This window comes from Schistocerca piceifrons, chromosome 3 (assembly GCF_021461385.2).
Source record: "Schistocerca piceifrons isolate TAMUIC-IGC-003096 chromosome 3, iqSchPice1.1, whole genome shotgun sequence".
Taxonomy (NCBI): domain Eukaryota; kingdom Metazoa; phylum Arthropoda; class Insecta; order Orthoptera; family Acrididae; genus Schistocerca; species Schistocerca piceifrons.
In genome coordinates, this window is record NC_060140.1 from 538,092,133 (window position 1) to 538,109,736 (window position 17,604).

The 17,604-nt window shown below is 43.8% G+C and overlaps 1 protein-coding gene across 1 annotated transcript in view; it reads right to left on the reverse strand.

Annotated features, from left to right (window-relative positions):
* The window catches only part of LOC124788813 (juvenile hormone esterase-like), a 172,437-nt gene that overhangs the window by 67,331 nt on the left and 87,502 nt on the right, over positions 1-17,604 (reverse strand). Inside the window, exon 7 of the mRNA XM_047256094.1 lies at positions 9,645-9,921. Coding sequence (XP_047112050.1) covers positions 9,645-9,921 — 277 coding nt within the window. The remainder of the gene's footprint in view (positions 1-9,644; positions 9,922-17,604) is intronic.

Sequence of the window (17,604 nt, forward strand, 5' to 3'; positions counted from 1 at the left end):
TAGCTGTGTGAAAGCGTGGAGTGACTTGGACACAACTCACAGTGACCCCTCCCGTTTCCCCATGTAATTCAGAGTGAACGTGAAGGACGCACACCATAGCAACTTCCCCTCCTCTACCCTTGTGTGTAGAACGCTATCCAAAGCGGCCACAACCACGTGTGTAAAAATGAAATTGTCATGATTTGTGAAATTTTCTTTCAGGTTTAGAAAAGACTGCCAAGATATAATTATCTGTTTATGTATCATGAATAACTGTGTTATTTTCTTTGAATTTATGTATGCAAAATGTATTTAATGGATTTAAGATTTTCATAACTTTACATATTTTTATGTGTCTGTCTGTCTAAGGCAATATGTATGCCAAAGTGTTTCATTGATTTTGCTTAAATTTTGAGTGATAATGTTCCTTAAGAGGCAGTGAACATGCAAGAAATTTAAATAATTGAAGTAGGTAATCAGTTTTCTTTTAATATTTCTATATGTCTACATTTAAATTTTAATTTTCGGATGGAGTTAAGCTGTACTCTTGCTTCCCTTTTTGTAATTAATTTTTTTTCTTTCTTTTACCCATTTACATTAAAAAAATTAAGTAGAAGGTGATGTAGGGAAGCAGCCTACTCACGCCGTATAAAATTCACATCTGTCTTTCCATTGTGTGCCAGACAGTCCGCTGTAGCTAGCTCTGACGTCATAAATGTTGCACAATACTTTAAAAATCAAGTAAATAAACTGAAACGTTTCTAGCATGTCAGGAGTAATGCTAATTCAATATGTGATATTCTATCAGTTCAATAACTTTAACCATTTTCGAAATTTGGATGTTTTTCTGTAAAAATTATTGGCGCAACAGAAAAGAGCTAGAAATTTAAAAATTTATATTTAGATTCCTTTTTCATAATAATTTAGTAGAAACAGTATTCTGGATCTCACAAATTAAAATTTTAGTTGAAATTTATGATTTTCTGATTTTTGTCTTAAAAATTGAGGAAGCAAGATAGATTAAGTAGGCGAATAAATAAAGCTAGGATGTTTAAATTTAAGTAGAAGGGAGACCCGCTATGATCATAAAGATATGAGAAGTATCAACTGAATAACTATAAAACTATAGCGATAGCGTAACTCCAAAGGGCAAGTTCAGAGCTCGTCTACTGCGTGTAGTGTAATTAAATTAATTCTCTCGCCTAAAATATTTGACTTAGCCACGTCAGACTTTTATTATGATTACTTACCTGTGTGCTGATTGCACATTTAAATTGAGAGATTCATCGGCCGTCAGCAAAGGAACCAATGATTTATTCAATAACTTAAAGTGGTGCATTACTAGCCCAGCGGCTAGTCGGGAGAGCCGATTAAATCAGGCGTTCCCCTAGCCGTTCGCACCGCAGCTTTATATATAAGAACGCTGCGTGAGAGAGAAAGGCCCCAGTTCTCTCCAGACGCTGATTAGCATATCATCTGTGCCGGGAGTCGCGTCGCATCGGTATCATTGCTATAAACAGCCTCGGATGCCGTAATAAGTTACTCGGGATACGTGTAACCATGAAATCGTTTTCGAGTGAAATGTTAATTCTGGAATGACCTTAATGATCTATCCTCAGTTTGCATATGTCGTATTTTCACGTGCCGCCGCGGGACAGACAATCTACCATTATTTAGCGTGGCGTTTGATGAACATTATCATCAAATTATGGCGAGCATCCACTTAAACCTTTAATTTGAACAGTTACAGTTGCATCAGCGCATTAGACTCTGAACTGCTCTGGTAGTTGGATTGTGTGGATTCCTTTTTTTTGTCTGTGACTTTCAGAATATAGTGAACCTTTTATAGAGAATGGTTTTTGATTATGAATCCCAGACAATCTCCTAATTCCTCAGACCTATAAGCTGTAGCTATAAGTGTATTTCTCAGATGAAGTGGGCACTAGGAATTCTAATTACAGGCTTCACGTTTTGCTAATCGATTTCTGGTTGCCAATATTGTAGTTAGAGAGCCAGTGTTGAGGACGGCAAACAACAGCAATAAATAAATAATGGGAACACTCTACATTTTATAATAACAATTATTCCACCCGCCGCCCCACATATGTTGCTAATCGGCCGGGAAATGCATCTTTCTACATTACATTCTACATTATATATAACAATAATTTCCACCCGCCGCCCCACAAGTTGTTAACGTTCTGCATCCCATACATTGTTTCAAGTATACTATCAACTGTTTGTATTCTTTTGTGGCAAAATAAATGCAACATTGCAAAATTTCCGCTTATTGCTTTAATTTTGGATACCAGTGTACTTATGGTGAGGACATGCTACCTTCAGTGCAGATGCACACCAAGCTCCTACCTTTATGTGAATTGGTGAAAGGCCTCGAGTAATGAGAATAATGGACAAGTGGCACTACATCGGTAGTGTGTGGATAAGTTGCGAATTTGAGTCTACCAGGTGCGCTAGCGTTGCTGCAGTGATTATTGTGTCCAGCAGTCTGCACATCTGCCTACTAAGAAGGAGACGGTTCAAATCCCTGTCTGACACAAATTTTCAACTTTTCCCATTGGTTTTAATTAATGACCTCTGGTAGCTGATGTCTTTAAATCCTTTTTTGTGTTGATTCTTAGTGGCTACGGGATTAAAATTGTGTCTTTGCTTTCGTACATCACCTAAGAATGGACACTAGGTAATTATCGAAAAACTACTACCCAAAAATATCAGTGACGTGGGTCAAAGAAGTTAAAGGAGATTTCAGGAAAACAGGAAAAAGAGAAACATTCAGAGAAAAAGTAAAATGTTGCGTGGGATTCCAGGAAGGAAAAAAAGCTCCAAGTCGACAGATTAATGATGACAACAACGAACGCAAAGAAAGAAAATCTACTGTAAAGGAAAAAAGCTAAAAGAAAGAGATGAGTCATTTCAAGTGGTTTTCGAAACACCCAAGAAATTAAAAATCTTGATGCGTGAAGAATAAACTATAAGCGGCGATCAAAAAATTAACGTGATCTATGGCATCGTTATTACCAAATGTGTCCTAACAGGACGCTGTGGAAGGAAAAATACTTGTAGACGTCCACTGGAGACTCAAGAATATGTATGGGGATGCATGTCTAGTGATAACCGCCACTATGGAATGCTACGCCAAGTTCCATACTGGTCGAAGTTCACAAAAGAGTCTGATCGATCTGGAAGGCCAGCCTCATCTTTATGGACAAGTGGGAGACACTCAAGTATCCGTCCTACAGACCTGATATTTCCGCAAACTTTCTGTCCCCTGAAGGGTTCCCAATTTCTGTCGGGTAGAGATGCACAGGAGGAACTTCCAGACATCTTCGGCAGCAGGACACGGTGTTATACCAACGGTTATCTTCAGCCTAGTGCGTCGGTGGGATGATTCCCTCAATGCACACGGCGATTCTGCCTGACTGGTATACCAGTTCATCTACATCTACATCACATGGATGCTCTGCAAATCACACATAAGTGCCTGGCAGATAGTTCATTGAGCACCTTCACAATAATTCTCCATTATTCCAATCTCTATCAACGTGCAGAAAAAAACGAACACCTATATCTTTCCGTGCGAGCTCTGATTTCCCTTATTTTATTATGATGATCATTTATCCCTACGTAGGTCGGCGGCAACAAAATATTTTCCCATTCGGAGTAGAAAGCTGGTGATTCAAATTTCGTGAGAAGATTCCGCCACAGCAAAAAACGCCTTTGTTTTAATGATGTCCACCACAAATCCTGTACCATGTCAGTGACGACACTCTGACCCCTATTTCTCGATAATACAGAACGTGCTGCTCTTCTTTGAACTTTCCTGATGTACTCCATTAACCCTATCTGGTAAGGATTCCACAAAGGGCACCAATACTCCAAAAGAGGACAGCAAGCGTAGTGTAGGCAGTCCATTTAATAGATATGTTGCATCTTCTAAGTGTTCTGCCAGTAACACAAAGTCTTTGATTGCCCTTCCCCAAAACATAATCTGTGTCTTCTTTCGAATTAAGTTCATCGTAATTGTAAGTTCTAGGTATTTAGTTGAATTTACGGCCTTTAGATTTGACTGATTTATGGTGTAACGGAAGTTTAACACATTTCTTTTAGTGCTCATGTGGATAACCTCGCACTTGTCGTTATTGAGGGTCAATTGGGAATTTTCGCGCCATACAGGTATTTTTTATGAAACTTTTGCAATTTTTTTAATCTTCTGATGGCTTTACTAGGCGATAAACGACAGCGTCATCTGCAAACAACCGAAGACTGCTGCTCAGATTGTTTCCCAAATCGTTTATATCGATTACGAACAGCAGAAAGCCTACAACACTGTCTTTAGGGACGCCAGAAATAGCTTCTGTTTCACTCGATGACTTTCCGTCAATTACTACTCGATTGTTCAGCCTTCGAATGGAAACTTTTTTATTGCCTCCTATGATTCAACGAGAATCAACATCAAGTGATGAGGGAACAAGAACTAAAATATTATCAGCGGTCCACAGACCACTACGAGGCAAGCTGAGTGAGTGAGAGGATTGTTCTGTCAATACTATATTCAAAAGCATTTCTAATTGTCCACATATCGTCACATCTAAAGCTTTAGGTATTACATTTCTGTATATGGCATGGACGGATTTTGGAAAATGATACGGAGTCAGTCGAAAATTCACCCTAGTTAAGGGATCTGGATAAAAAGCATCGTTAATTTATCACCGTGTGATGCACGTTATTAATGAAATGCCATTGATTCCTAATTTATTGATACGAGTCTAAATAGCCAGAAGTGTCAAACAGACATGCTGCCGTAGGTCGGAAGATGTACTATGGGACATACACCTGTCAGTTTGATATCAACATGGTGGATGTGCTGACAGTCCCACACATATAGTTACAGACAATCTTAACAGATGATATGGAGATCAATGGATGGTTTGGGAAACACAAAATGACCTACCGGTACTCGCTCAGCATACGAAACTCCTCTGTATTTTTATTTGTAGGGAAAACCAAAGGAATAACGAATGCCCGTGAAATGAAATCTGACAATTCGAGATGAAATATGGTTGTTGTATGGTCTGCCCAGAATAGATTTATAGCATGTACCGATGTTCAGGATAAGTAATCTGTGTACTTCATATGGTAACCATAGAAATAAATACAGGAGTTACTTGTTGTATATATTTGGTACAGCAGCTTAGGGGTTTGTGGTACCACACCTCCCGACTGCGGGAAAGTGGTCTGTGCTATTGTTATCTTGCCACCTTTTGTTCAAGATCAACACCTGTCAAGTCCCTGAAGCTCTCTTCGAAGACTCTTCCAAATGTCACATGAAAATTATACAGTTCCAGTTCAAAAAATGTTTCTTAATTTAGAAGTCATAAATGGCCAAGATTACTTGAACATTTCACTGGTGTAGGGCGGTGTCTTTCCCTAGTAAGCATAGAATCCTAAGGGCTAGTTTCTAACCTCATAAGTAATTCAGTTTTGAATCAAAATCATGAACAAAGACAGCCGATATTTTCCAGCATAAGAAGCTACTCTGGTTCTGCCAACAGCCTTGTCACAGAGGGCGGAGAAACGGATGGAGGCTCTGGGTGCTCTCTTGCCCTTGAGGTGGGAAACTACGTCTAAAAGGCGGAAGAATCAGCAACGATCGCCCGCACGGGAATACATAAGGCTACGGAAAACGCTCCATTAAATACAGGTAATGTGATCCACAGGACAAGTGACCAGTAACTGGAAAGGTGTCGTGATGATCTCTTCATTGGCAAAAGATTCTGGACTTGTCCTCTCTCTGATCTCTGGGAAGGGTCAGCCATGGTGGATACGACCAAGAAGAAAATGTTGAATAACCAACGAAACGATAAGGTTCTACGGGTCGGGAAGTGATTTGTCAGAAGTCTGAACGTAGTAGAATGGCTAGATTAATTGAAAAGGAAAATACCAAGGCTCAATCTAGACATATTGAGAGGACGTACTGAGAGTCACCGAAGAGAAATGGAAAGATGACGAGGACCTTTGGTAAGTTGAGTATAGGGTATTATCAACAGCAACAGAAAGTGGTATAACTGGAGTAGGACTTTTCATGAATAGGAAGGTAGAACAGACAGTGAGTAGTTATGAACACTTCAGTGATAGAATTTTTGTCATCAGAATCGACTGGAAACCAACGCCGATAACAATAATTTACGTTTACACGACGACATCACAAGCAAAAGTTGAAGAGATGGAGAAAGTATATGAGGATATGAGGAAGGGGTTATTAAGTACACAAAGGGAGATGACAATCTAATAAACAGGCGGACTCAAATGCTGTTGTATGGGAAAGAATAGCTGAAAGGGTTATGGGAGAATATTGACTTGGTAGTAGAAATGTGAGCGGAGAAAGATTAATTGAGTTCTGCAGTAAATTACATGTGGTAATAGCGAATTCTGTGTTCAAGTACCTTAAGAGGGGGAGGTGTTCCTGGATAAGGTTGGGAATAGCGGGAAGATTCCAGTTAGATTACATCATGGTCGGGCAAAGATTCCGCATTCAGATATTGAATTTTAAGCAGATACAGAGTCATATCAAAATTTGGTAATAATGAACAGTAGAATGAAATCGAAGAGACAACTCAGGAAGCATCAATGCGCAACGAAGTCGGATAGGGAAGTACTTAGAAATGAACACATACGCTTGAAGTCCTCTGAGACCATAGACACTGCGATAATGAATAGTTCAGTTGAAGAGGAGTGGAAATCTCTAAATAAGGCGGTCTCTGAAATTGGACAGAAAAGCATAGGTACAAGGAAGGTAACTGCGAAGAAACCATGGATAACAGAAGAAATACTTCAGTTGATCTGCGAAAGAGAGATTAAAAGTGTTTTGGAAATTCAAGAATAGTAAAATACAAGTCACTTAGGAGTGAAATAATTAGGATACGCACGGAGCTGACGGTGAACTAGCTGCATGAAAAATCTGAAGAAGTCGAGAAAGAATGAGTCTCGGAAAGACTAACGTAGTGCATAGAAAAGGCAAAACAACCTACTGTGAAATTAAAAGCAGAGGTGGTTGTACCAAAAGTACTGTCGGGTTTCCAACGTTATACGCAGTGGAGAGAGCGGACATGTGTAAAGTGTACACTGCAGTTCTTCGTGAAGGGCAAGACATGTCTTGCGGTGTAACAGAAGAAACAGGAGTTGAAAGGAAGAGATAGGGGATCCAGCATTAGTATCAGAATTTTAAATATCTTTGGATAACGTGACATCAAAGGATGCGTAAGGGACAGATAACACTACATTGGAAATTCTAAAATCATTGCGGGACATGGCAACAGATCGACTATTCACATTGGTCTGTTGAATTTATCGACTGATGATTTACCACCAGAATTTCGCAACAGCATCCTCGACACAATTCGGAAGCTTGCAACAGTCGACAGGGCGATCATTATTGAACAATCAGCTAAAAAACACTTCCATACGAGTTTCTGACAAGATTAATATACAGAAGAATGAAGGAAAGAATAGAGAAACTGTTAGATGCTGATCTTTTGGCTTCAGGAAAGACAAAGGCATCAAAATGGCTCTGAGCACTATGGGACTTAACTTCTGAGGTCATCAGTCCCCTGGAACTTAGAACTACTTAAACCTAACTAACCTAAGGACATCACACACATCTATGCCCGAGGCAGGGTACGAAACTGCGACCGTAGCGATCGCGCGGTACCAGACTGTAGAGCCTAGAACCGCTCGGACACTTCGTCCGGCGACAAAGGCATCAGTGAGGCACTTTTGCCGTTGCGGTTCTAATGGAAGCACGTCCTAAGAAAAATCAAGACACGTTTACAGGATTTGTCGACTTGGAAAAAACGGTCGTCAATATAAAATGGTGCAAGAGGTTCGAAATTCTGAGAAAAATAGAGCTAAGCTATAGCGAAAGACGTCTAATATACAATATGTACAAGAATCAGGAGGGAACAATAAGATTGGAAGACAAAGAAAGAAGCGCTAGGACTAAAAAGGGTGTAAGACAGGGATGTAATCTTTCGCCCCTATTGTTCAATCTATACATGGAAGAAGCAGTTATGGAAATATAAAGAATCTTAAAAATGGGTTTAAAATTCATGGTGAAAGACTGTCAGTGATAAGATTCGCTGGTGACATTGTTGTTCTCTGTGAAAGTGAAGAAAAATTGCAGGATCTCTTGAACTAAATGAACATTCTGCTGGGTAAAGATTATTGATTGAGAACAAACCGAAGACAAACGAAAGTAATATGAGGTAGCAGAAATGGGAACAGCGAGAAACTTAACTACCGGATTAGGTGAAATCAAGGAATTCTGTTACCTCCCATGAGGGACTGAGCAAATGGACACAAGAAGCAGACTAGCACAGGGAAAAAGGGCACTCCTGGCCAAGAGAAGAATTGGGGATCAAGAAGCAGACGAAGTTAGGGAATTCTGCTACCTAGGCAGTAAATAACCTATGATGGACGGAGCAAAGAGGACATAGAAAGCAGACTAGCACTGGAAAAAGGCTATTCCTAACAAATAGAAGTCTACTAATATCATAGGCCTTAATTTGAGGAATAAATTTCTGAGAATGTACGTTTGATCCACCACATTGTATAGTAGTGAAACATGGACTGTGGGAAAACCAGAACATAAGAGAATCGGTGCATTTGAGATTTGGTGCCACAGAAGAATGTTGAAAATTAGGTGGACTGATAAGATGAGGAATGACGACGCGCAGAATCGGCGAGGGAAGGAACATATTGAAAAACACTGAAAAAATAACAGATTGGCTGCAAGGTTATCCGTTAGGACATCAGGGAATATCTTTCCTGGTACTAGAGGCAACTATAGGGTTGCAAAAACTGTAGAGAAAGACAGAGATTCGAAAGTATCCACCAAATAATGAAGGACGTTGGTTGCAAGTGTTGCCGTGAGATGAAGATGTTGACACAGGACAGAAATTCGTGGTGGGCCACATCGAAGCATTCAGAAGATTCATGTCTCAAGAAGTTCAGGAAGTCACCGCGTTGTCCGCTACTGCTTAGTTTTTTACTCGCGTTGGATATATTCTCGGAAGCTTGTCTCCTTGCCTCACCCTGCAGTAAGTGTTCCAAGGAGGTAATTCACTTTGTATACGTAACAATATTTTTTGTAAATACCCTATTCTATAGCCATGGTTCAGCAACCTAATTGATATATTTTCAATAAGAAAATTAGCATAGGTTGTAATGAAACCAGAAGCTTTATTGACCCATTTCGCCTTTTTGAGGCATCTTTAGAATTTATTTATGAAATGCGGGTAACTCATTAGGCATAAAAACTAAACCGAACTCCTTCCAAATAGGCCATGAAGGCCAAACGTTGCTGACCGGCCTCCGTTTTATCGTCTGCTCATGGGCGTAACTGGACGCGGGTATGGAGGGACATGTGGTCATCACACCGATCTCCTGGCCGTATGTCAGTTTCCGAGACCGGAAACTCATTACGCATAAACAGCAATATTGAGGTATGCACCTCCAATCAAGCCGTGCAGCTATATGCGGTCATTCATTCACGTCCACTACAATAATTATTCCAATACTTAAGTGTCAGGATTAGAAGTGCAGTTCTGTCCTAGCACAGCTACCTGCATGTTACGTTGTGTAATACGTACCTAGCGGCCCAAGGCGGTAGTTGATGGTGACCAGTATAACTCCATATGAGACGAGGAAGTCCGGTCCAAACTTCTGGTCGGAGCCGCTGCCCCTGACGAAGCCGCAGCCGTGCACGTAGAAGAGCACGGGCAGCCCGGCGCCCTCCTGCGGCACCCCTGGCACGTACACGTTCAGGTAGAGGCAGTCCTCCGAGCCCTCGCCCGTCTCCTGCACGCAGTCGCTGCCGTACTCCGTGGCGTTGCGCACGCCCTCCCAGCCGCTGGCAGCTTGCGGAGGCTGCCGGAAATTAACTGTCAGCTTATGTAGTAAGCGTACATACACAGCATGAACACTGATAATGTCGACAAACTGCAGGACAGATTTCTGATTGGAAGTGGAGGAAAAAGATCCTATGAACATGGTCGAAATGGACGGCGTGCATGCAACGATAACTATTTGTCCTGGAACGCAGTACAGAGCTGTGTCGCTTCAATGTCACAACAGATGTTTGAAGTGGCTTCAATGGTATGCAGTGCGCGTTTCACACGTTGCATCATGGATTTCCAAACTCTTTCACATGTTCCGGACTCTCTCTCTCTGAAAAGCGTCACAGGCTCGTCAATACGCTGTTGAAGGATCTGCACATCAAGAACTGGTTCAGGACGCACAAAGCTTTTCAGATGCCCCCAAGAGGTTTAAGTCCGGTGATCTAGCACACTATGCTACATGGCCTCCGTGTGCTATCCAAGACTTTTTGGGGTGACGGTGAATTCTAATGCGGAAATGGGGCGGTGCTGCTTCATGGTGAAACCACGTAAACTGTCGTACTGCCAAAGACAAATTCTCAAACTTCCCAGGAGGAGTATACCAGAGGATGTCCAGGTATGTTTCTCCGTCAAAGCAGTGGGTAATAATGACCGGCCCTGTCCACACATTGATGCTGAACCGAAGCCGATGGGACGCCTCAACCACTCCCCATGGATTGCCTGTAGCCCACAGATGACGATCATGAAGATTGATGATGCGTGTTTAGGTACAGGTTTCTTGCCAGCCCAGCTAGCCACGCGGTCTCATGCGCTCCTTCCCGCACGGGAAGGCGTACCGATCCCCGGCACGAATCCGCCCAGCTATCCGCGCGGTCTAACACGCTGCTTCCCGCATGGGAAGGCGTACCGATCCCCGGCACGAATCCGCCCAGCGGAATAATGTCGAGGTCCAATGTGAGTAGTTTTTAAGGCGGCTTTCCATCTACAGGGTGTTTCAAAAATGACCGGTATATTTGAAACGGCAATAAAAACTAAACGAGCAGCGATAGAAATACATCGTTTGTTGCAATATGCTTGGGACAACAGTACATTTTCAGGCGGACAAACTTTCGAAATTACAATAGTTACAATTTTCAGCAGCAGATGGCGCTGCAAGTGATGTGAAAGATATAGAAGACAACGCAGTCTGTGGGTGCGACATTCTGTACGTCGTCTTTCTTCTGTAAGCGTGTGCTGTTCACAACGTGCAAGTGTGCTGTAGACAACATGGTTTATTCCTTAGAACAGAGGATTTTTTTCCACCGCCTAGAACAAAGTGTTGTTGCAACAAGACGAAGTTTTCAACGGAGGTTTAATGTAACCAAAGGACCGAAAAGCGATACAATAAAGGATCTGTTTGAAAAATTTCAACGGACTGGGAACGCGACGGATGAACGTGCTGGAAAGGTAGGGCGACCGCATACGGCAACCACAGAGGGCAACGCGCAGCTAGTGCAGCAGGTGATCCAACAACGGCCTCAGGTTTCCGTTCGCCGTGTTGCAGCTGCGGTCCAAATGACGCCAACGTCCACGTATCGTCTCATGCTCCAGAGTTTACACCTCTATCCATACAAAATTCAAACGCGGCAACCCCTCAGCGCCGCTACCATTGCTGCACGAGAGACATTCGCTAACGATATAGTGCACAGGATTGATGACGGCGATATGCATGTGGGCAGCATTTGGTTTACTGACGAAGCTTATTTTTACCTGGACGGCTTCGTCAATAAACAGAACTGGCTCATATGGGGAACCAAAAAGCCCCATGTTGCAGTCCCATCGTCCCTGCATCCTCAAAAAGTACTGGTCTGGGCCGCCATTTCTTCCAAAGGAATCATTGGCCCATTTTTCAGATCCGAAACGATTACTGCATCACGCTATCTGGACATTCTTCGTGAATTTGTGGCGGTACAAACTGCCTTAGACGACACTGCGAACACCTCGTGGTTTATGCAAGATGGTGCCCGGCCACATCGCACGGCCGACGTCTTTAATTTCCTGAATGAATATTTCGATGATCGTGTGATTGCTTTGGGCTATCCGAAACATACAGGAGGCGGCGTGGATTGGCCTCCCTATTCGCCAGACATGAACCCCTGTGACTTCTTTCTGTGGGGACACTTGAAAGACCAGGTGTACCGCCAGAATCCAGAAACAATTGAACAGCTGAAGCAGTACATCTCATCTGCATGTGAAGCCATTCCGCCGACACGTTGTCAAAGGTTTCGGGTAATTTCATTCAGAGACTACGCCATATTATTGCTACGCATGGTGGATATGTGGAAAATATCGTACTATAGAGTTTCCCAGACCGCAGCGCCATCTGTTTTTGAAAATTGTAACTACTGTAATTTCGAAAGTTTGTCTGCCTGAAAATGTACTGTTGTCCCAAGCATATTGCAACAAACGGTGTATTTCTATCGCTGCTCGTTTAGTTTTTATTGCCGTTTCAAATATACCGGTCATTTTTGAAACACCCTGTACTTCGGCGAATGTGGGCCAGTTCCCCTTATTCCGCCTCAGTTACACTATGTCGGCGATTGCTGCGCAAGCACTGTCTCCACGAAAGCGTACACCATAATTACACCACCACGCAGACATTTGCGGTTACACTCGTTCCCCTGGGAAGGGGGGGGGGGTGTCCACTGAGGGTCGAACCGCACAATAACCCTGGTTGTGAACCACTGAGTTCTTCGGCGGGACGAAGCCTCTCCGTCGTTTCTAGGTCTCCGGTTTAAATACACAATACACAAATATTGCTTTGTCGGTAAACAGGACAGATGACAGAAATCCCATAGTTGTGATGGTCTGGTGAAAGAAACATCCAAAAAATCCTTCTGTTGTAGAAAATTCGCTGCTAATAATCCTTGCATTCGTTACAAGTGATAAGGATAGTACCGGTTGTCAAGCAGGATACACATAGTCGTATTTCGCCTTACACCGTGTTGACGGGCCGCTTTCCTGGAGCTTGTACAAGGGTTCGCCTGAATATCCTGTAGAACCTGGTCCTCAAATCTGGTTTTTGCACCGTCTGCCGCCTTCCTGCACGTTCGCCTATCTCAAAGGAACCATATCACACAAACGCTCAAAACTAGCTTCAAGTATTGTATGATGTAGCTGGTGTCTGTGAGGGTTCTTGTTTTAGTATAGCCATGTTGACTCTCGACCGTTTCCACATTCTTGCCAGTACACAAATACCATCTCAGCTTGTTCCCGACACGAATACCGAACCACTCTGTCGCTTACAACACACTGCGTCAATCACTCAGCGTGCAACACGCAAGAAACACGCGGCACGTGATCAGAGGAACTATCACTCGTCAGCGCCATCTGCCGTGACAACGATTTATTTCCGTACACATGTTGTTAGGACCTTTCCAGCCATTTCCAGTCAGGAAAATGTCCTGCAATTTGTCGGTTTTTTAACGTTAATAATGTATATTCTGCTGTCTCGTAACAAGATGGTCCGAAAGTGAGTGCCTTATAACCATTGGAGGTTGTAAACATGTTCAGGTTCTTATTATAAATAAGGTGTCACGCCTTTTATAATGGTTGCAGTTCGTCAGTGGTGAGTCCATGATTCACAAACATAAGCTGCATTTGTTTAAAGTTATAAAAGATACCGACAAATCGGATATTAATCATCGACCATGCTTGACGTCCTCGTAACAGATGGACTTTTCATCAGGACTTTCGAACAAGGAGCGACATCCTTGGAACGAGATAGCTTTAGGCACATGATTAATTATCTCTGCTTTTTGGATGGGAAACTCATTTTTATTTGAATGGAACGGAATAAGACAATTTACTGAAATTAGTGTACTTCGGCAGCCACAAACTTTTCCGTCTTTAACAAGTGGATTTCACAATAAAAAGAAATAGGTTCTTTTAAGGTGTTTCATTTATGGAGACAGTTTCTGAGGTAATTAAAATGTGTGAAATGATGTTGAGAAAGGCTATGCTGCATGAACAAAAAAATGGCACTCCCAAGGGGTGATGTCTGGTGAATGTGGAAGTTGCGGTAACATATCCCATCGACGTCCCATGAATGGTTTCTTCACTCGATTACAAGTAATTTGGCATTGTCATAAAGCAGACTGACTTTCACGTTTCTGTAAGTATTACAGGCGTTGTCTTTATCCACACAATTCAGATTGAGTAATTACGCTTCATAGCATTCAACATTCACCGTCTGACCGGTTGCAACAGCTCGTGGTACATCACATTGGCCAGGAGGGATGTCAAAATTGTCGATATCAGTCTCTGCACGTTGTTGAACTTGTAAATGAACAGACTGTGGATGAAGTAGAGGACATTATTCAGTCGGTAGAACGTAGTCCTTCAACAAGCACACGTAGAACTTCTGCACATATCAATGTTCCATATGCAAGAGTGTAGCGGACATTACATATGCACGGGTTCCATCCGTGTCATTTACAGCCCATTCGACACCTTCTGGCAGGGGATGAAGATAGACGATTGGGAATTTGTCCAGTCCCATTTTTCCCATTTTCACTCTTCCTGATGAAGCCAATATCGCTCTAGAAGGCATCAGTGACACTTATAATTCACATCAGTGGTCTGAAGAAAACCAACCCAGTGCCATTGTGGAGACACATTTTCAACAACGCTTCTCTGTAAATGTGTTGTGTGGTTTGACAGACAATCAGCTGATTGGGCCTGTTGTGTTTCCGCGTCGTCTTAGACGACCTTGTTATCTGCACTTTCTTGAAAATGAGCTTCCACCGTTATTGTTAGAGATTGCCTTCGCTGAAAGAGTGCCTTTGCTCATCCAGCAGGACGGGCTCCTGCACACTGTAGCCGTCAGCTGACATCATCTAAACCCAACATTCTCCGGGAGATGCATCGGTAGATATGGGCACTTTTCACGGCCACCAAAGTCCCCGAACCTTACCCCTTTGGATTTTGCTTGTGAGGATGGTTGAAAGGCGAAGTCTATAAAGCAAAAATAACCACAAGAGCCGATTTGATAGCTCGGGTTATGAGTAGTGCAGCCCTCATAAAAGAACTCAAAGACGACCTCAGAAGAGCTACATGTGGTGTTATCAAGAGAAATCAAACGTACATTGAAGTTGGCGGTGTATTTTTTTGAAAATCAACCGTTAACGTCCTTATATCCCTTTGCTTTAAGTTGGTTTGTGATACATACTAACGGCTTTATTTCTATACTCAAAAAAATTGGACGTATATTATAGGTCATTTTTATTGCAATTCATCAGTACTACCGCTTCCTAAAATATTTATTATTCCTCCTGAAACACTTCGTCTATGCTTCCAGAATGAAATTTTCACTCTGCAGCGGGGTGATATGAAACTTCCTGGCAGATTAAAACTGTGTGCCGGACGGAGACTCAAAGGTAGGAGACGAGGTAGTGGTGGAAGTAGGCTGTGAGGACGTGTCGTGAGTCGTGCTTGGGTACTTCCGATGATGAAGTCGGCTCTCAGCGGTGTTGCGAAGCGGACGTGCGCGGGGCTCTGTGCGGCGTTCCGCAAGCGGTCCATTGTTTACTCGCGCGGGTAGCGGTATTGCGGTGTAAACAGATCACCTAGAACGACGATGGCGCTTTCTTATAGAAAGGCCACGATTAAATTAACGTTCCATGCACAGTACACAAGACCTAAGGTAGATTATTTCCTGCTTGAAGTAATGCACGTCGTTCCACAGGAACTTCTCGGTATAAATCTTTCGCTCGTCTCCAGCACAGCTTACCTGAAATTTGTCGATGAAGCAGCGTGCGAAGGGCTTATTCACCGTTTCACCGATGTATATCGTTGACCATGCAGGACTCGGCGTTCGGAACATCCGAATCTTCGAGCTGCCGTTTGAAGTTCCGGTCACGCTTGTCGTGAACGCGCTGCGGCCTTACTGGGAAGTACAAAGTCACATGGAAGAAAAGTGGCATACGTTCGAACGTATCCTGTACTGAATGAAGTGCGTCAGGTGCGAATCGAACTGCGCAAACATATCTCATCGTACGTGATCTTTGCTGGCTGTCGAGTGATCGTCATTTGTGACGGTCAACGGCGGACTTGTTCAGGGTGCGGGCAGGAAGAGCATGTACACTCTGAATGCCTGCAGCGACGAATCGTCCAGGTACCACGTGCAGACACACCGCCTACATCGTAATCGACAACGCAGCCTATTACATACGTTGAGGCAGCGAGGAACATGACGGACGCGGACGTTGTTTCGTTACAGTTACCGACCTCCGCGGGCCCGGTTTCCACGACCACGACGACAGCGGCCACGTCTTTACTCCAGCCGTGTGGGGAAGGAGAACACCAGAAGATCGATTCGAGCTCGGACACGGAGATGCGGGAGGTGCCTACTGTTTGTCGTGATCCACAGGACGCGGACACACGTTCCCGCAAGCAGAAGCTGCCCAAGCGACGGAAGAAGAGGAGGCTGTCTGCATGAAATGCTTCGCAAGATGGTGACACTCTGCAGGAGGACGAGGAAAATCCATATGCGGCCCGGCCTGTCGATCTCACTCCAACGGTTCCTGGCTCGCTGCTGGCAAGGTCCGCCCGAGGACAATGCCAAGTTGACGATGCTCACTTGACCTACGAGCCCCCTGGCGATTTTGCGGCTATGATATTAGATGAACGCCATGCGTTGCCTAACGTACTACCCCTCAAGTTGGTGATTGGGGGTGCGAGATGGAGATGAAAATAATGATATCAGACTCGAGCGACAACCAGATGCCAGGGGCCGGCGGATCGTCGGACGGACATCTTATCTTAGCCGATCAATAATAGATACGGTGCGAGTGGCAGGGACGGCCGGACGGGCGACGTGCCGCTTACTCGCTTAAACGACTGCAGGATACGTCATCGTACTATCAAATGACCCTGGTGTATCAGACAGGTACAGTCAATGTCAACCGTATTAGTTCTACGACCAAAACCCAGTTGTTAAGGGACATCATTATGACGGCGGGCCGGCCGGTGTGGCCGTGAGGTTCTAGGCGCTTCAGTCTGGAACCGCGTGACCGCTACGGTCGCGGGTGCGAGTCCTGCCTCGAGCATGGATGCGTGTGATGTCTTTACGTTAGTTAGGTTTAATTAGTTCTAAGTTCTAGGTGACTGATGACTTCAGAAGTTAAGTCGCATAGTGCTCAGAGACATTTTTTCGGCGGCGGACATTGATATCGTGTTCCTTCAAGATGTACGGCCTCATCTGCGCCTGGATGTTTACGGATATGCATTTTACGTCAACCCAACTTCATCGGTGGTGGTGGTACGGCCATACTACCATGCGATGGCATCGAACCAACGGATATTCAGTATTTTCCATCAGCGAGAGGCATTGCTCTCACCATCGGCGGCAGTCCGCCTTGTGAATCTGTATGCCCCGTCTGGTGCTGCAAAGCGTCGAGAGCGACCACTCTATGTACTCCACTGACCTAGTTCCATTGTTTCAAGGCGCTACAGAGCACTTCGTGGTGGGCGTCTTACGCCCTGAGCGTCAGATCCCTCATATGTCCCATGTCCAGCCGTTCATGCTATGGTCAGGGATCTCGTTTTGCGTGATACATGGACACTAATCCAAGGTGGCCGACGTGGATATACACACTTCACCAGCCACTCGGCCAGCAGGTTGGACAGGATTTACGTCTCCCGAGGTCTTCAGGCACCAACTGTCGGTGCTGAG